The sequence below is a fragment of the Eriocheir sinensis genome, chromosome 7 (assembly GCF_024679095.1).
Source record: "Eriocheir sinensis breed Jianghai 21 chromosome 7, ASM2467909v1, whole genome shotgun sequence".
Taxonomy (NCBI): domain Eukaryota; kingdom Metazoa; phylum Arthropoda; class Malacostraca; order Decapoda; family Varunidae; genus Eriocheir; species Eriocheir sinensis.
Genome location: NC_066515.1, coordinates 17,347,984 through 17,367,780, shown reverse-complemented (window position 1 = coordinate 17,367,780; position 19,797 = coordinate 17,347,984). Strand labels below are relative to the sequence as shown.

The window sequence follows — 19,797 nt, the reverse complement described above, 5'->3', positions numbered from 1 at the left end:
ATTTTACTTTCTTTTTTGTTTTGCTATTTTTTCTTGTCCTTGTTCTTCTTGTTCTTGTTCTTCTTTCAAAGCTGTTTAATAGTGACTTTTATTTTACCGTATTATTTTCCTTCTTCTTTTTCTTCTTCTTCTTCTTCTCCATATTTTTCTTCTTCCTCTTCTTTTTCTTCTTCTTTTTCTTCTTTTTCTCCTTGTTTGTTTGTTTTTCTTTTCCATCTTCGTTTTCTCCTTCTTCTACTCCTCGTCCGTTTTCTTCTTCTTCTTCTTCTTCTTCTTCTTCTTCTTCTTCTTTTTTCTCCTTGTTTGTTTTTCTTCTCCATTTTCATTCTTCTTCTCTTTCTTCGTTTTCTTCTTTTTCTTCTTTTTCTTCTTCTTCTTCTTCTTCTTCTTCCTCTTCTTCTTCCTCTTCTTCTTCGTCTGTTTGTTTAGTTATTATCAGAGTTTTGTGTGTTTGTTTGTTTGTATTCCCGCGGAGTGTTGTCAAGCGGGCGACAAACTCAGCTCTGAACGTTGGTGATCTGTTTGTTGTTCTGTGTGTGGTTTGTTGTGTTTGTCTTGTCAGTGTTTACACTCTCTCTCTCTCTCTCTCTCTTCTACTTCCTCAAAAATAATCACCATCATCATTATCATCATCATCTTCTTCTTCTTCTTCTTCATCTTCTTCTTCTTGAGCTATGTATAAAATTATAATGTGATAATGTATGATTTTCTCGTTATCATTTTAGTTTATTTAGAATGTATGTAAGTCGCTTTTGTTCTCTTCGTTATTTTTTTATCATGTCTTTTATGAAGAATACGATAACTTTTGTTTTTTTCCTTTCTTCTCTCCATTCTTTCAATCTTTAATTTGCTTTTCCACTCATTCTTTGGCAGTCATATTGTGAGTGCCAATACGGGAGATACATTAAAGACAAGGTTGGATAGATTCATGCATATTGAGATAAGGTGGGGTTAGGTTTACAGGAGCTGCCTTGTATAGGCCTACCGACCCCTTGCAGACTCCTTACGTTCTTATGTTGATTGATTGATAGTCTATTGTTGCAAGTAAACAACAAAGGAGAAGGGAGGAACATGCCATCCCAACCCCCAGGCAGGACAGTGTGTGATTATACAATTAGTGAGACAGTGTGGTAGGAGACAAGTGCTAAAAAAATAAAGGCCTTGATTTAGTCAAGGGAGTAGACATAAGGGACTGAACATATGAACTACAATCTAGGGGCAAATGCAGGATGCTTACTTTTTTTTTTTCTTTTCATCTTCCACTTATTTATATATATATATATATATATATATATATATATATATATATATATATATATATATATATATATATATATATATATATATATATATATATATATATATATATCGCGTCAGTTAGATAGGTGCTTTTATATTAAACTCATCTTTATCACCATTTTTTTTTCCTTCAAATTCTTCCTTGCCTACATTTTCATAATCTTTTTTTCTGCTTTTTTTCTTTTTCTACTAGTACTACTACTACTACTACTACTACTACTACTACTACTACTACTACTACTACTACTACTACTACTACTACTACTACCACTTTTCTTCTCCAACTTCATCATCATCATCATCATCATCATCATCATCAGCCAGCCTGGCCGTGTGAAGTCGCCGCACTGTTTCTCTGCCTCGCATGATCACACTCGGGTTGCAGTATTGTGATCCCGGTGCTGACAGGACGGCCACCCATCAGCTGATCACTGTTTGGCGGCGCCGCTCAACGCGTGGATCGCTTCCTTCCCGCACAACACAACACTGGGCGGCCGACTGTGTATCCCCTGGCGTATCCGAGGCCCGCTGACAGCAATACGGGGTGACGGAGCTGCGTGTGTGTCAGCGTGGGGTTAAATGAAGGCTTGGAGGAGGTAAGGAAGGGAAGGGAAGATGGTGGTTGTGTTCTGAGTCTACGGTTTGTGTGTGTGCTGTTTAGGTTAGTTGAAAGTGTTTTGTTACGAGTATAATGCGGCTGTGTTATAAGTGTGGTTTGATTACAGTTTTTGCGTTCATCATTATCATTTTCATCTTGTTCTTGCTCTTGTTGTTGTTCTTGTTCATCATCTTTTTCCTCATCATCTTTTTCTTCATTTTTTTTTTTTTTATCTTCGTCTTTTTAATTTCATCATCATCGTCTTCATTCCTTCTTTTAATTTGACCTTGATGCTGTTAAATTTAGCGCCGATATTATTAATTTAGCGCCGATATTTATTTAATTTAGCGTTGATATTATTAATTTAGAGCTGATATCTATTAAATTTGGCGCCGATACATTATTAATTTTGTGCCGATATTATTAATCTAGCGCCGATGTTATTAATTTAGCACCGATATTTATTTGAATTAACGCCGACATTACTGATTTAGCGCCGATATTTATTTAATTTAACGCCGACATTACTGATTTAGCGCCGATATTTATTTAATTTAACGCCGACATTACTGATTTAGCGCCGATATTTATTTAATTTAACGCCGACATTACTGATTTAGCGCCGATATTTATTTAATTTAACGCCGACTTACTGATTTAGCGCCGATATTTATTTAATTTAACGCCGACTTACTGATTTAACGCCGATATTTATTTAATTTAACGCCGACTTACTGATTTAACGCCGATATTTATTTAATTTAACGCCGACTTACTGATTTAGCGCCGATATTTATTTAATTTAACGCCGACTTACTGATTTAACGCCGATATTTATTTAATTTAACGCCGACTTACTGATTTAACGCCGATATTTATTTAATTTAACGCCGACATTACTGATTTAGCGCTGATATTATTTAATTTAACGCCGACATTACTGATTTAGCGCCGATATTATTTAATTTAACGCCGACATTACTGATTTAGCGCCGATAATTATTTAATTTAACGCCGACATTACTGATTTAGCGCCGATAATTATTTAATTTAACGCCGACATTACTGATTTAGCGCCGATAATTATTTAATTTAACGCCGACATTACTGATTTAGCGCCGATATTTATTTAATTTAACGCCGACATTACTGATTTAGCGCTGATATTATTTGATTTAACGCCGATAATTATTTAGTTTAACCCCGACATTACTGATTTAGCGCCGATATTTATTTAATTTAACGCCGACATTGCTGATTTAGCGCCGATATTTATTTAATTTAACGCCGACTTACTGATTTAGCGCCGATATTTATTTAATTTAACGCCGACATTACTGATTTAGCGCCGATATTTATTTAATTTAACACCGACATTAATGATTTAGCGCCGATATTTATTTAATTTAACACCGACATTACTGATTTAGCGCTGATATTATTTGATTTAACGCCGGTATTTATTTAGTTTAACGCCGATATATTATTAATTTTGGGCCGATATTTATTAAATTTAACGCCGACGTTATTGATATAGCGTCCAGATTTACTTAATTTTGCTCCGATAGTATCAACATAGCGCCGATTTATTATTAATTTTGCGCCGGTATTTTATTTATTTATTTAGCGCCGATATGTTATAAGTTTTGCGCCCATAGTTGTTTAATTTAGCTCCGATATTATTAATTTTGCGCCTATATTATTAGATTAGCGCCGATATTAATGTAGTCACGTTTGTACATCTGAATACCTCCCAAGCCCTTGCTGCGGTTCCTATATGGTTAAGTTGTCATCACAGTATTGCTTTTATAGTACTCGTAAATACAGTCCTAATTTTGCCTTCACGTTCTCATTCAAAAATCACACCCTGTACTGCCTGGGGGTTGGGATGGTACGTTCCTCCCTTCTCCTTTGTTGTTTATACTTGCAACAATAAACTATCAATCAATCAATCAACTCACAATATTCTTTGGTTGTTGGGAATCAGTTAGTTTTATGTTCTTGATTTATTGATACGAGTGTGTGTGTGTGTGTGTGTGTGTGTGTGTGTGTGTGTGTGTGTGTGTGTGTGTGTTCCATTTGCTCGTTCACTTGCTAGTTACGTCACCACCTTCTCCACCAACACTCCACCACAGCGTTGCCCAGAACAGTACAAACAGATCGGTTTTATGGGAGTTTTACAGTGTGCGTCTCTCCTGTTGCTACATACAACCTCGTGTGTGTGTGTGTGTGTGTGTGTGTGTGTGTGTGTGTGTGTGTGTGTGTGTGTGTGTAAACAGGCTCATGTATAAATGTTTTGTGTACCAGTGTTTGTTAAGTCCCGATACCACGTTCGAGTTAATTTGTGTTTTTAAGTTTGTGTACTCATTTAGCTTGTTTGTTTGTTTATCTCTCCCTCTTCCTCCCCCTCCCCCTCCCCCCTCCCCCCTCTGTCGTGTCTTATTATAGGGTGGGTCTTCTTCTTCATCATCTTCTTCTTCTTCTTCTTCTTCTTCTTCTTCTTGTTCTTCTTCTTCTTCTTCTTCCCTTTGTCGTTATACTCCTCATCCTCTTCCTTCTCTTTCTCTTCTACCTTGTCTGTTTATTTTTCTCCTCCTCTTCCTCCTCCTCCTCCTCCTCCTCTTTTTACATATTCTCCTCCTCGTTCTTCCTTATCTCTTCTTTGGGAATTTGATAGAGTAGGGAAACGGAAAGGCGTATAAGAGGTTAAGTAAGGATTGTTTTCGCCTATAATTTTTTTCACGAATACATGAACATACAAACAGAAGAGCAAAGACCTATAACATATACCGGGAAAATATAATGCGAGAGGAAAGAACAGACACACACACACACACACACACACACACACACACACACACCAAACGAGTACACACAGCCCACTCTCACCCTCTTTCCTCTCCCTTTTCCGTTCCCTAGATATCACATCCTCCTCTCTTCCCTCTCCCCTCCTCCTCCTCCTCCTCCTCCTCCTCCTCCACCTTGCCACCCTGAGAGAGAGGGAGTGACGCTTGTTATGACACTAAACACCGCCCACGCAGGAAGTTAGTGTGTGTGTGTGTGTGTGTGTGTGTGTGTGTGTGTGTGTGACGTAGTTAAGAGGAGTCACCCGTTAAAACACCTACCTGCACACCTTCATGTCATTTATTGTTACACAGGTGTGCGGGTCACGCTACACCTGTGATCACGACTCAGGTAGACACTTGATTAAATAAAGAGACTTGCTTACCTGTGTGTGTGTGTGTGTGTGTGTGTGTGTGTGTGTGTGTGTGTGTGTGTGTGTGTTTATTCTGCTACATCCATTAAAGAGAGGTTTTAGCCGTGTGTGTGTGGATATCAATGTGTGTGTGTGTGTGTGTGTGTGTGTGTTGATATTCCCTTATATTTCCGATTGATATTGAATACTCCTCATTTGTGCAGTTGTGGTAGTAGTAGTAGTAGTAGTGGTAGTAGTAATAGTAGTGATGGCGGTGCTAATGGTAACAATCTCCATATTAATAGCAATCCGAATTCGTAACAGTAACTTATTTTTCCCTTTTCTTTTCATACTTTCACCTTTCCTTCTTTGAGGGGTCGTAGGAGACTTTTTTTTCTTTTTTCGCCTTTTCTCTTCCTACTTTTTTCGTATTGCTACTTCTTTCTCTCTTTATCTATATATCTATACCTGTCACTATAACTAGCTATCTATATCAATCTATCTTTATCTCGCTCCCCTTCCCTCCTCTCCTCCCCCTCCCCCACTCTCACCATTCCGGCCAGCACAGAACACACAGGACACACAGAGAGCCATTCCCGGTAAATAAACAGCGCCCAGCTTCCCCCAGCACCAGGTAAGCGCCCGGCTGCCACTGCTGGGGGAGGAAGACAAACCCAGCTCGGCATAAACTCATCCTTTGCGGCGAAACAGTGAAAATAAACCCGGGCGAACCTACTGGCGTGTGGCCCTTGTGTCTGCCAGCCCACCTTCCCTTCTCTTCCCGCCACCTCCCTCTGACCGACTTTCTTGCTCGTCTTTTGTTTTGTTTTTTGGTTTGAGAGAGTGAAGGTGTTTGCATTTTTCTACTTTCAGCTTAATTCCTTTTCTTCTTCTTTTCGTATTTGTTTTCCCATTTTCTGTTCCTTCTCTTCCCGTCACCCGCCTCTGACCGACTTTTCTTGCATGGCTTTATTGGGGGGGTTTGGGTTTGAGAGAGTGAAGGTGTTTGCATTGTTCTACTTTCAGCTTAATTCCTTTTATTCTTCTTTTCGTATTTGTTTTCCCATTTTCTTTTCCTTCTCTTCCCGCCACCCGTTTCTGCCCCACTTTCTTGCATGGCTTTTTTTAGGATTTTGGTTTGAGAGAGTGAAGGTGTTTGCATTTTTCTACTTTCAGCTTTTCTCATTTTCTTTTCCTGTTGCGTTTCTACTTCTTTTCCTAATTCTTTTCCTTCCCCTCCCGCCACCCGCTTCTGACCGACTTTCTTTCTCATCTTTTTTTTTTTTTTTTATTGTAGGCGAGGGTTGTTTTGTCTTTTTCTACTTACAACTTTTCTCCTTTTCTTCTCATGTTATGGTTACTCATCTTTTCCTATTTCTTTTCCCATTTCCTTCCCCTTCCGCCACCCGCCTCTGCCCGACTTTCTTGCTCGTCTTTTGCGTTTCTTCTTATTTTCCTACTACTTTTCCCATTTCCTTTTTCTTCCCCTCCCGCCACGTGATTCTGACCGACTTTCTTTCACGTCTTTTTTTTTTTTTTTTGGGGGTAGTGGTTGTTGTTCTATGTTCTCCTTTCTTCTCTTTCATGTTTTTTCCTTTTTTATTAATTCTTTTACTACCACTTTTCTTTTCTACTTTTTCCTTTACTTTTCCAAATTTCTTTTTTTTTTTTTTGGGGGGGGGGGTAGGAAAAGGTTGTTGTTTCCTATGTTCTCCTTTCTTCTCTTTCATGTTTTTTTTCCTTTTTTTATTAATTCTTTTTACTACCACTTTTCTTTTTCTACTTTTTCCCTTTTCTTTTCCAAATTTGTCTTTTTTTTAGGGGGGGGGGGTAAGAGAGTGGCGGTTGGTGGGGTTTTTTTCTTTCGCCTTTCCGTTTCCTACTTTTTCCTATTGGTACTGTTCGGTCTTTTCCTTCTTTTCCCATTTCCTTTTCCTATTTTTTCTCTTCTTGTTTTGAGAGAGCAAGAGTGCAAGAGAGAGACGGTGTTTCTTTTTTTTATACTTTCAACTTTTCTCCTTTTCTTATTGTTACGTTTCTTCTTCCTTTCCCATCTCCTTTTTCCTACTTTCTTTTTGTATGTGTGTATGTATATAAGAGAGAGACGGTTGGTGTTATTCTTCTTTCTCCTTTTCTTTTTCTAGTTTTTCCCATTGGCACTTTATTTTCTTATTTATTTTTCCCCTTTCTTTTCGTACTTTCGCCTTTTCCTTTTCTGGGTGGCGTAGGAGAGCCTTTTTTTCTTCTTTCGCAATTTCATTTCCTACATTCCCCTTTCATTTATCTTTTTTATCCTTTTCTTTTACTACTTACGTGTTTTCTCCTTTCTTCCTTCTTCTACTCTTTTCCTATTTTCGCCTTTTCTTTTTTTTCGGCTATCACTTGTTCTTACTACTTTTCTTTTCCTTCTTCTTCTATTCTATTCTTTTCCTACTTTCGTCTTTTCCTTCTTCTTCCTACAACTACTTTTCTTCTACTTTCCCCCTTTTCTTTTATTCTTTCGCGTTTTTCTTTTTCTTTATCTACTACTTCTACTTCCTGTTGCTGTTCTTTTCCCCTTTTTGTCTTTTTGTAGGTGTTCTGCGTGGGAGGGATATGGTTGATGTTTTTCCTAATCTCTCTCTCTCTCTCTCTCTCTCTCTCTCTCTCTCATGCATTTTCCGGGAAGGGCCATAAAACTGTGCTTATACTTCTACAGTCTTTATACGTAAGAATGACGCAAGAGCAAAGAATCCAAACAACGAAAGGAAAAGAAGGAATAAGGAAAGAAGAAAGGGAAAAAGGAAACAAAAGAAGAGAAAGAAAGGAATAAAGAAGACAGCAAGAAGGAAAGAACAGGAAAGAAAGGAAGACATAGAAAGAATGAAAGAAAAAAAGAGAAATAAAGAAATAAAGGCACAGAAAGGAAGGAAGAAAAAAAGAGAGCCAGAGAAGAAAAACAGTAAGAAGGAAAGGAAGAAAGAAAAGGAAAGAAAGATATAAAGAAAATGAAAGAACGGAGAGAAAGAATGAAGAAAGGAAAAAAGGGAAGGAAAGAATTGATTGATTGATAGTTTATTGTTGCAAGTAAAACAACAAAGGAGAAGGGAAAAGAAGAAAAGGAAAGAGACAGAATTAAAGCAGAAGGAAGGAAAAAAATGATAGGAAAGAATGGAAAAAAGAAGGAAGGAAAGAAAGAAAGACAGAACAGAAGGAAGGAGAGAAAGAAAAGAATATTGCCTAGTTCACCACCGACCTTTCCCTGCGTGGGTGTGGAGGTCTCGTATTCATGCGTCCTCATTCTCTCAAGGTCAATCAAACTCCTTAAGGAAACTGATCTCGCAATTACAGTCGATATTTGTGTGGCCAGGAACCTTAGCCCTCCGGTGTGTGTGTGTGTGTGTGTGTTTGTTTGTGTGTGTGTTCCATATTTCTGTCTTTGAGGTTTCGTTTAAAATTACATCTTTTAATTTGTGTTGTCAGAAATCGTATCCCTTTAGTGTGTGTGTGTGTGTGTGTGTTCCATATTAGTCTTTGAGGTTACGTTTAAAATTACAACAGCTTTTAATTTGTGTTGCCAGAAATCGTATCCCTTTAGTGTGTGCGTGTGTGTGTACTAACAACATATATTTTCCATCTGAGACTGATTCAGATACATTTATTATTAGATTGAGTAAAATTAAAATCATGTGTAATCAAGTAATTCAATATTCACTCACTGCAAAATTTATACCACAAGGTTTTCTTACATGTGGTGATGGTTATGCAGTTTATTTGTTTATTTTCTATATATTTATTTTTTATATGGCCAGTTGTTTCACTAAATACACGTAGAAAGGAACCACGTGTTGAAGATATTGAAGGCTTGTTTATTTTTTGTTGATGTTATTGTTGAATGGTCAGTCATTTCACTTAATACACAGGTGGGAAGCTTGTGTTGAGGATATCTGTTGTAGGTCACCTGAGCACCATTTAACATGACAACAACTCTGAAGGATATCAAATAAAACCAGATGAAGTAAACAACCAATTTTATATCATGAACACTAAGTACATAAGTCAAATGCCCGGGTTGGAATGGTTATGAAGTGGATGAAGATTATGCTCCCACGACCTAAGTGATGTAGTAGTAAATGGTTCCATTCTCACCAACAAGTCTGCCACACACACACACACACACACATCTTTGTCTGCATGAACTGATGACCACTGAACTCTGGCCGTGTGATGTGCTGCCATACAGGTGCACACAACACACACGTGCACCACAGGAACAGGGAATGTGGCTATGGAAGAAGCACCACCCAGGGCTATACTGAGCCACCTGTAGTCTGGCGGCAATGACCAAACATTTGCCTGACAGATGAATACTTAATTTATCACCCTTAAGTGGTAGAATTTTCTCAGGATTTAGAATAAAGTGGAATCTAAATGTACTTATGATGCAGTGAACATCTAATTATCTTGCAATGGTCTTGAAGAAGGCAAGTAATGTGTGCTTTGGTGCTGGCCCCTCATGCAAGAAAAGTTTTTGACTCTCATCCCAAGGAAGTGTTGGTGTTCTTGTTGGGTCAGGTGTTCACGCACTGGGCAGAGCACCAAGGCTGTGCCACCGACAACCCTGGAAGACTATTGTCAGTAACCCCGGAGTCTAAGACCACAACACTTGCCTGTCAATGATAATGAGATGGGAAGAGTAATGGTAATACAGACTCAAAATACTGACCTCCACAGAACTTTGGCTTCACGCAGCAGCACCTGCCTTTCCCTGGGGTCTGGCATCACTGCACAACCCTAACATTACAACCAACATGATCAAGTGAGGCTTGGCACTGCACTCTTGGGATACAGGACTCACCTGATGTGCGCTTGTCTCTGGTGTTTCTTGCCTGATGGGGGTGTTGCTCAGGCCGTTATTACCTAGACATGTCGTCCTTGTTGTCCCTTGTGCACTTCAGAATCGACACAAAACACTTCAAGACAAGTGACCGGTGGTCCATGGAGTGTTGCATCACCAGCCTGCCTGGGTGAGGTCTTGCCCTACAGTAGGAATGACTTTGCCTCCTCCCACACCCTCTTCTATGCTGGCCCCTTCCCCTTCCCCTTCCCTGCTGTGATCAACCATGTCTCGCCTTTATCCTACACACTAATCCATCCTCTCCATTTAAATAGTTTAGAATCAGTGAAATTTAGTTAATTAAGGATAAAGCAGCCATTTCATGACTGACTCTTTCAATGAATGTTCTTACTCATTTGTTATCTCCAAGTAGTATTTTAATAATACTTGCAAGAGATGCAAATCACAAGTAAGAAAATAAAGCAAGCAGTATTGTCGAGACACAGCATGCAGAATGACTCCCTTCTGTTCCCCGGTGACAAGAGCTGCTGGGTGGTGGAGGGCCGTGGGGAGGCCTAGGCGGTGGGGTCCCTCCTCATGAGGTCAATGTCTGCCTGCATCATGTCTGTCACCAGTGCCTGCGTTGGGCCAGAGGGAAGCATTAGTAGAGTAGGGCAGGGCAGCTAAGTGGCTACAACGAACAGAGACGCTGCATAGTTAACTCAATAAAGGTAACAACATATTGACCTGACATGCCTGACAAATGCACTCAAGTGGTATTTGTTTTACTTGAATAACTTTTCACCTATTTCATTATTCAATACCACTGTAAATCAATCTACACCACATTAATAACTATACCTTGAAGTCATAAGTAGGATTCCACCCAAACTTCTGTCGGGCTTTTGTGGGGTCTCCTTGAAGGAAGTCCTGTAAAATTAATAGTTCAGAGTCAGACTAACTCAGGCAATTTGGGAAGTCAGAGATGTTCAGCAAAAAATGTTTATGAAAGTGTGGGATTTTTGATGTAAAAAGCAGACCAGTGGTAGAGATATCGAGTGCTACACTTGTTCATTGACACTTAGGGAAGCTGGCTGGGCTATGCTGGCTGAGCACACCCAGCAGCATCACCTGGGCCAGGCCGCCACACTCACCACTTCTGCTGGGCGGTAATACTTGGAGTTGATGGTCACCCGGATGGCGTCGCTGCCCTTCTCCTTGGCCACCTCGTCCACGCCGCTCCCCTCCCAGTAGATCTCCCTCCCAATCTGTGGTGAAGATGTGGACCAGTGGTTAATAAAGACTAGCTTATGACTAGCTGAAGGAAGGTTACATTCCACTCTTTGTACATGACACATGTAACACAACGACTTGGGAAATTTTCTTCGTACCTCCTTGAAGGCTGCCTCAACAAACTCCCTGACGGAGTGCACTTCCCCTGTGGCCAAGACAAAGTCCTCCGGCTCCTCCAGCTGCATCATCTTCCACATGCCCTGAGGAAATGTACGATTGAGAAAAAGACTTACATGTTTGCTCAGTCTAAAAAAAAGATTCACGTTTTTACTCGTAGCTAGAAGGTCCTGAAGTAGAAGTGGGATAAAAAGTCATATTGTTCAAGCAGGGCTGACTCTTTCCATTAGGCATTCCTTTTGTCCTCCCAACTATTTTTCTTTTTATTCCTCTAACCTTACTGCCAGTCTTATTTTTTTTATAGCCATGTCTGCTCATTGAGGGGAAGGTTTGGGTCTATATTAACATTTGATTTTCCCTTGATGTCTTTTCATGGATCTCGGTAATAGTAATAGTCCACCGCCACCCACCTCCACATAGTCCTTGGCGTGCCCCCAGTCCCTCTTGGAGTCCAGGTTCCCCAGTTCAAACTTCTCCATTTGCCCGAGGTGAATCTTGGCCACCGAGCGAGTGATCTTCCTCGTCACAAAGGTTTCTCCTCGCCGCGGGGACTCGTGGTTGAAGAGAATACCATTGCAGGCAAACATCCCATACGCCTCACGGAAATTAATCACAATCCAGTAGGCGTACAGTTTGGCGGCACCTGCGGGGATTGATTATAGTAATGCTGGGGCTGTGCCAAAGCTGCAGGTGGCCTCTGTGCTCATCTCCATCATATTGGCCTTTGAGCACATGGTGGAAAAGAACCCATTACCTCGGGACACACTGCACCAACATTCCAACACCAACACAATGGATCAGTTTCGTAAGTTAGTAAGGAGAGCCAGAAGGTCTTACCATATGAGGATCTTGGGTAGAATAGTGTTGTTTGAGCAGGAAAGAACCCATTACCTTGAGACACACTGCCACTTTACCCCAACACAAAGGAGCAGTTTCATAAGTTAATAAGGAGCTCAGGAAAATCTTACCATACGGGGACCTTGGGTAGAAGGGTGTTGTTTCCTTCTGTGGGATTTCTTGCACCTTGCCATACAGTTCTGAGGTGGAGGCTTGGTAGAACTTGACCTTCTTGTCGAGACCACAAGTTCTGATGGCATCCAGCAGGCGCAGCGTTCCCATGGCATCCACATTGCCGGTGTACTCCGCCAGGTCAAACGATACCTGCACACAACACATACTCAGAAAGGAACTCAAACTAGCATAATGTAGGTTCACAATGCAACATAAACAGACAATACAGACTGACTCAGGAAAAAACTAAACAAGATGAGAATAAATCTATAAGTGGATGGAAGATGCAATGGATTTTTTTCTTACAGTTAGAGACAGTTCAAGTTGCAAATAAAAGTGGAAAAGAAAAACCCACATGCTGCTCTGTTTGACTTGGATTAGGAAAGAAAAACTGAACAAAAAGAAAAATAGATAAAAATGAATAATAAAATAAACAAAATAAGGAAAAAGGTATGCATTATTTAATTTTTTGTCAAGGGATGAAGTGTATGTGTGTGTGTGTGTGTGGCTTACCTTCACATGACTCTGTGCCCCAAGGTTGTAAATCTCATCCGGCTGCACCCTGGAGATGATCTTGACCAGGCATGCTGAGTCTGTCAGGTCCCCGTAATGGAGGGTCATCCGCCCATTCTTGTGGATCTGTCCAATGAAAGGCTTTCAGTCATCTCAAACTCAACAGTGTCATCCATACTCATGTGTCTTACTTTGATGGATCAGTTGTTTTTATATGGCAAAGATTCTGGTAAGTTTCATTGATTGACTTACTGGATGGTTTTTATTTGGTAATGTAAGCATGTGTACAATTAACGGATCATAAGATAACTTAGCTCATATTTCTCAGCAATGTAAAACTGTAGCTGTACCTTTGGGTCCTCATAGAGGTGACGAATCCTTCCTGTGTTGAAGGTTGACGCCCGCCTGATGATGCCATGGACCTGGTAGCCTTTGTCGAGAAGTAGCTCAGCCAAGTATGAGCCATCCTGCAATGACACCGCACACTCAGCCAAAGCAACGCCACGTGACCCGGATGCTGTGGCCCCAACTGATAAGGTGAGTGACTGATAAGCTTACTTCTTACATTTATCTTCTAACAGGCAGATGACAAGAGGTTTTACTGCGAACTACTGATAGCAGCTTTCTAAGTATAAATTTGATTCTAATCTGTATGTTATATTTCTATTCATGGCTTTTCTTTATTCTGAACTTAAAATGAAAACTGGGCCCATTCTCAATTAAGTGGTTAGTCACATGATTTCTTGTTTTTGGAAGGAAGATGAACTAAGCAAAATATGTGTCAGATGAAAGGACAAGTTGAGGTGTTCATACCTGGCCAGTAAGACCAGTGACCAAGGCAGTTTTTGGTGATCGAGCCGGGGCCATGCTGGTGTCTCACAAATTATCCTGGCTTGTGGGGAGGAAGAATAAGAAAGCTACATTTTCTTGCTTTCAAAATATCTTTAAGAATTGTTTGCATTGTAATTCGCATGTGTAGTAGTGTTTATGTGCACTGCGAAGATGAATTGAGCCAAACTGTCTCTAAACGTGTGTAGGGGGGATTAGGTTGCTTATTCTGTGGCAGCAGGTTACTATCACGAGGTAGGTTAGGTTAGGCTGGAGGGATTAGCTTTCTGAAATTGATCTTTGGTACTGATTTTCACTTACTAATTATGAAAGAGAAAACAAGTCTCCCAAAACATCTACTTTTATCTAGGAAGTATGTGTCTCTGAGGAATAATTGCCACCGCTTGTGTGATGTCGAGCAAAAATAACCGCAGCAAATCTGGTTAAATGAAGCTCGTATAGTGAAATAAGAATTATGTCCCTCCAAATGATCAGGAATACGATACAAACCCATGCCACAGTCAACACAATACATGCGTCAAGCTGCGTAAAATTAATTTGTGAAGTATATGCCCCCCCAAAAAATGTGTAGCAGATAATTATTATAGTGTAGGGTTGTCTCGGGTACTTTGATACAGGAACAGGGCACTAGGATGATACGCAGACCAAGACACTGACACAAGAGGAAGGGTCTGGTGAGGGCTGCAGTAGGAAGAGTCAGAGGCTGCAGCAGGAAATGTTAAGTCCACTATACACCTACTAAATGCACTGAACTAATCAAACTGGTCGCATTATCACAAAAAGCTGTGGTTGGAAGGATTTGAGGCTGCAGCAGGAAGTGTCACATCCACTAACCACCTACTGAATGCACTAAACTAATCGCACCGGTCACGTTATCACTAAAAGCTATGATAGGAAGAGTCTGCAGGCACAGTAGGAAGTGTCACATCCGCTAAACACTCTAAATGCACTAAATCAATCCCACCACTGACACTATCCCTAAAAGCTTCGGTATGTAGAGTCTGAGGCCGCAGTGGGAAGTATCACGTCCGCTAAACACTTACTGAATGAACAAGACTAATCAGTCATGTTATCACTAGAAGCTATGATAGGGAGAATCTGAAGCCACAGCAGGAAGTGTTATATCGGTTAAACACTTACAGAATGCACCAACCTAATTGCACCACTGACACTATATCTAGAAACTTCGGTAGGTAGAATCTGAGGCCGCAGTAGGAAGTGTCACGTCCGCTGAACACCTTCAAAATGCACTAAATCAATCCCACCACTGACACTATCACTAAAAGCTTCGATAGGTAGAATCTGAAGCCACAGTAGTCGTATTATAAGACATTTCATCGTCCAAGAACACCTATTTGACAAGGCTTTCATAGGAGTTGTGGGCATTTCCAGGAGTAGCTTTTGACTCTGGTGGTAGCGTGACCCTTCTGTACCATGAACCTGAAGAAACACTCATAAGAATCTGACTGACCCCTTCTTTGACCTCTAGAAATTGGTGATGTGAGAAGCGAATTTGTCTTGTAATACCGACCTAAGTGTCACGTCCGCTAAACACTTACTGAATGAACAAGACTAATCCCAGCGGGGGCCTTATCACCGCCACCCTGCTTTGCTTACGTGGTCATCCGTTCACCCTTCTGTCCCAATACCCCGTCTCACCCACCTGCCCCGTGATGCCCGTGAGGAGTGCCCGCCGCCCCTCCGTGCTCTGTCCTCCTTCGGCCATGCCACACAAGGCCAAGAGCTGTGTTATGCCTCCCAAGTCTCAGTCCTTGTCCTCTCAACCTCGTCTTCCGCCTCCGTGGCAGATACAAGCTTGCCACATACCGTCTCCCAGTCCTATTCCCCCCCTTTATTCCCTCCCTTATGTGGTGTTTTAGGGTGGTCTAAGGTGTTTTTTCATGGTTTATTGGTCGTTTCATGGGTTAGGTGTGGGTGGGAGCATGTGGGTGAGTGTGGGGTTAATGGGCTAATGGAAGCACGTGTTGGCAAGAGTTGTTGACGTGTCTGTTTGTTTACATCGTTACCGGCGGCCAGGTGACTCAGGGAGGGGGCGTGTAAGGCACACCTGAGTACTGTTTACTCTCCACACCTGCGACTAACATGAGCTAGGCAAAATAAAGAGGCCAAGGAGGTAAATACCCATAGAGGTGTATCTTTTTAGTGGCAGGGAGGCTGACTGATTAATGGCTTATTGATGTAGCCTACTGCCTGGGGGTTGGGATGGCATATTCCTCCCTTCTCCTTTGTTCTTTACCTGCAACAATAAACTATCAATTAATCAATCAATCAAAGTAAGTTAGGTTAGGTTAGTAAAGGAGAAGGGAGGCTGTTCCTTCGTGTACGTACTTCAAGTAGACGGACCCGATTTGACTCGATAACGATATATATTTTTTCCTGTTAGCTATATACTTCGTTTCATGAGGTAGGGAAAATAAAGAGGCCAAGGATGTAAAAACCCATAGAGGTGCATTTTTTTTAGTGTCAGGGAGGCTGTTCACTCGTGTATTACTGGTGGACTGAGGCGATATAATTCGATGACGGTCTATTCATTACACTTCGTTTCATGAGCTAGGGAAAATAAAAAGGCTAAGGAAGTAAAAACCCATAGAGGTGCATCTTTTCAGTGTCAGGGAGGCTGTTCACTTATGTACTGCAGGTAGATTGAGGCGATATAACCCGATCACAATCAATTCATTCCGTAACATTCTTCGTTTTATGAGCCAGGAAAAATATAGAGGCCAATTTAAGGATGTAAATACCCATAGAGGTGCATCTTTTTAGTGGCAGGGAGGCTGGTCACTTGTGTGTGTATATTGTAGATTAATTGAGGGTTCATAATAATAAACTCGATCAGAATTAATCATTTTCACAACATACTTCGTTTCCATATAAAATTCCTGCAACAATAAACTTATCAATCAATCAACCAATCAATCAATCATGATGAGAGGTTTGTACTTTTCATGTAGGTCACGGGCGTCTGCGAAGTCATCATACTGTTTTAACGTCTCTAGTGGTTTAAATATACTTAATTAGGTTGTCTGGTGTGTAGTCATGCAGTGTTGGACTTGGAAGCCGTAACATTTCCACTCAAGGTCGCTTTGGTTACAACGCGGCTGATGTGACACAAACACTGGGGTTGTAAACGTGGCGTGTGTATGGGTGTCTGTGAGGGTGTGTAGGCCTATGGTCGATTTCCAAAGGCAGAAATTTCATGGTACAGAAAAAGGGTCAAACTGCCACCAAGGTCTTAAAACGTACTACCCTTGAAAACGCCCAAAACTCCTACGAAAAGTCAGATATGTGTGCTTGGGCGTCGAAATGTTTCAAAATATGGCCCATAGCTATATTTTGCAGCGAAACAAACAGTGAAACACTTCTGCTGGACGACAGAGAATGGAGGCTGCAGGTCTGACCCACACGCTGCCTGACGTGAACTGTTGGGGGTGTTGAGTGGTCATGACGATAGTGTGTGTGTGTGTGACTGTGTGTGTGTGTGTGTGTGTGTGTGTGTGTGCTTAGGACGTGTACAGCTGCATGCCACGCCACCAAAGAAGAAATTTACTTCACCAGATTTGGCCGGATAGGTGTGGGGCAGGTGGGGGGGGGGGGGGGGGGGCAGTTAATTCTGTTTATGGTTACTGACGGATAATATACATGCCTTTCTGTTACAGCATCAACGCAGGTTTCCCTTTTTTTCCGTGTGTGTGTGTGTGTGTGTGTGTGTGTGTGTGTGTGTGAAAGCCAAAATAGCATAACTGTTCTGTAAATCGGATGAAGTACCGTCTTGTCTGCATATCATTGTTACAAGTGACCACAAGAGAATGCGACACTGATGAGTATTGGAACATGGCAGGCTACTATCGATCAAAGATGGTACGGGTAGGCATATCTGAATGAGTAACGCAGCGCACTCACACCCGGAGCAGTATCCTTCCCTTCTTTCTTTAATCCTTCTTTCCATTGGACGTGCCGAACCCTGAGGAGAGGCTGGCCAAGGATGAGATGTCTCTTATCCTTGAGGCTGGCCAAGGCCCTTAAGGTACAACGTTGTCAAGTGTCCTGGTATTCAGACAAAATATTTGTTATTATCCTAAAAACGAAACAATCTTAATACTATATGACCTTATTCGATTATTCATTTATTTAATTAAATCCATTTGAAGGTAGTAAATAGCTGACATATGAGAGGAAGAGGGAGGTGTTGAGAGTGTGTGGCAAGGTGCGGGGGGGGTGCTGACCTTGGCTGACCCCCCAGCCGCCATGCACTCTCCTGCCCGCTGGTTGCATGGGATCACAACCTCTTCCATGCAATAACTGCACCATCTGAATCATTTTAATTTTGTTTCTGTTATGCACGGATGGCGATATTATAGATGCAAAGAAACGATTGTGTACGTGGCAGTGAATTTACTTCGTGGCACAGTTATAAATTGTGTGCTCTGATCATGGAGAGAGAGAGAGAGAGAGAGAGAGAGAGAGAGAGAGAGAGAGAGAGAGAGAGAGAGAGAGAGTCCATACACGTTCATTTATAATTATATTTGCATGCTCATTGCTTACGTGTTTCCAGAGGATATCTAGGTTACGGTGAAAAAAAAGGACATGGTTTCATATTTATTATATATATTTATTCATCCGTAACTGATTTTTGAGGGAGTCATCAGAAACCCTTCCCCCTTCCCTTCCTTTCCTTTCCCTTCACTTCACTTCACTAACCCCCTTCTCTTCCCTTCCCTTACTCTTCCTTCCCTTCCCCTTCCTTCCTTTACTTCCCTTCCCTTTCCTTTTTTTCCCTTCCCTTCCCTTCCCTTCAGTTCCCGTCCCTTCCCTTCCTTTCCCTTCCCTTCCCTTCCCTTCCTCTCCCTTTCCTTCCCTTCCGTTCCCTTCCCTTCCTTTCCTTTCCCTTCCTCTCCCTTCCCTTCTCTTCCCTTCTCTTCCCTTCCCTTCCCTTCCTTTCCTTTCCTTTCCCTTCCCTTCCCTTCCCTTCCCTTCTCTTCCCTTCCTTTCCCTTCCCTTCCCTTCCCCTCCCTTATCTTCTTTTCCTTTCCCTTCCCTATTGTCCCCCATCCTCCATCCCTTTCCTTCCCTTACCATCATCTCCCCGTTATCTCCTCTCCCCATTTCTTTCCTTTCCCTTCCCTATCCTCCCCTTCCCTCTCCTTCCTTCCCATACCATCATCTCCCTCCCTGTTAGATCCCCTCTCCCCATTCCTTTCCCTTCCTTCCCTCTCTCCGCATTCCTTTCCCTTCCTTCCCTCTCTCCCCATTTCTTTCCCTTCCTTCCCTCTCTCCCTTAATCTTTCTTTTCCTCTCCTCCTCCATCTCTCATTATCCCTCACCCCCACTACTGCTACTACTACTACTACTACTACTACTACTACTACTACCACATACCTGTCAAGCTACTGTGGTGTCTTGCCATAAGACTTTGCGTTAGAGACCATAAGTTTGTGTATAAAACGGTAATTAAACCATAAGAAAACCATATTTTTTGTCATTCAGTATTTATTTGTTTCAAAACAAATGGAGAATGAAAACAATGCAAACACATGACACAGTATGAACACCACATAATGAAAAACAGTACTGTTTACAAAGGTTCTTGTAAACAGTACTGCATGATACGTGGCTACGTGGGTGAGGCAGGAGAAGCGAGTGAGTCCTACTTGGGTGAGAGCAGGAGAGCGAGTGAGTCAATTCTTGAGTTAATATATATATATATATATATATATATAAATAGATATATATATCTATATATATATATATATATATATATATATACATATAGATATATATATATATATATATATATATATATATATATATAGATAGATAGATAGATAGATAGATAGATAGATAGATAGATAGATAGATAGATAGATAGATAGATAGATAGATAGAGAGATAGAGAGATAGAGAGATGGATAGATAGGTATAGATATAGATATGTAGATAGATAGATAGATATAGATATAGATGTATCCATAGATAATTACAGGAAAGGGAATCATATATATATAACACTTGAAAAGGGGAATTTTGGGTTCTTACCTACGTGGGTGAGGGCAGGGGAGCGAGCCGAGTGACGCGCCCGTTCCAACG

At 41.2% G+C, this 19,797-nt stretch overlaps 1 protein-coding gene across 8 annotated transcripts; it reads right to left on the bottom strand.

The window, feature by feature from the left end:
* Positions 1-9,090: 9,090 nt before the first annotated feature.
* On the bottom strand, positions 9,091-17,138 carry LOC126993674 (GDP-mannose 4,6 dehydratase-like). Of its 8 annotated transcripts, none has more exons than XM_050852849.1 (10): positions 17,073-17,138; positions 13,657-13,735; positions 13,194-13,310; positions 12,844-12,969; positions 12,288-12,480; positions 11,730-11,962; positions 11,301-11,402; positions 11,064-11,177; positions 10,771-10,839; positions 9,091-10,547 (listed from the first exon to the last, which is right to left on the bottom strand). In XM_050852849.1, the coding sequence occupies exons 2-10, from the start codon at positions 13,708-13,710 to the stop codon at positions 10,485-10,487; spliced, it is 1,071 nt and encodes a 356-aa protein (XP_050708806.1). In that variant the 5' UTR covers positions 13,711-13,735; positions 17,073-17,138; the 3' UTR covers positions 9,091-10,484. The 8 variants fall into 8 exon arrangements, with proteins under 8 accessions (XP_050708806.1, XP_050708808.1, XP_050708818.1 ...); XM_050852851.1 differs by having other exon boundaries at positions 17,063-17,125; XM_050852861.1 differs by having other exon boundaries at positions 13,657-13,731; positions 17,063-17,103.
* Positions 17,139-19,797: the final 2,659 nt, after the last annotated feature.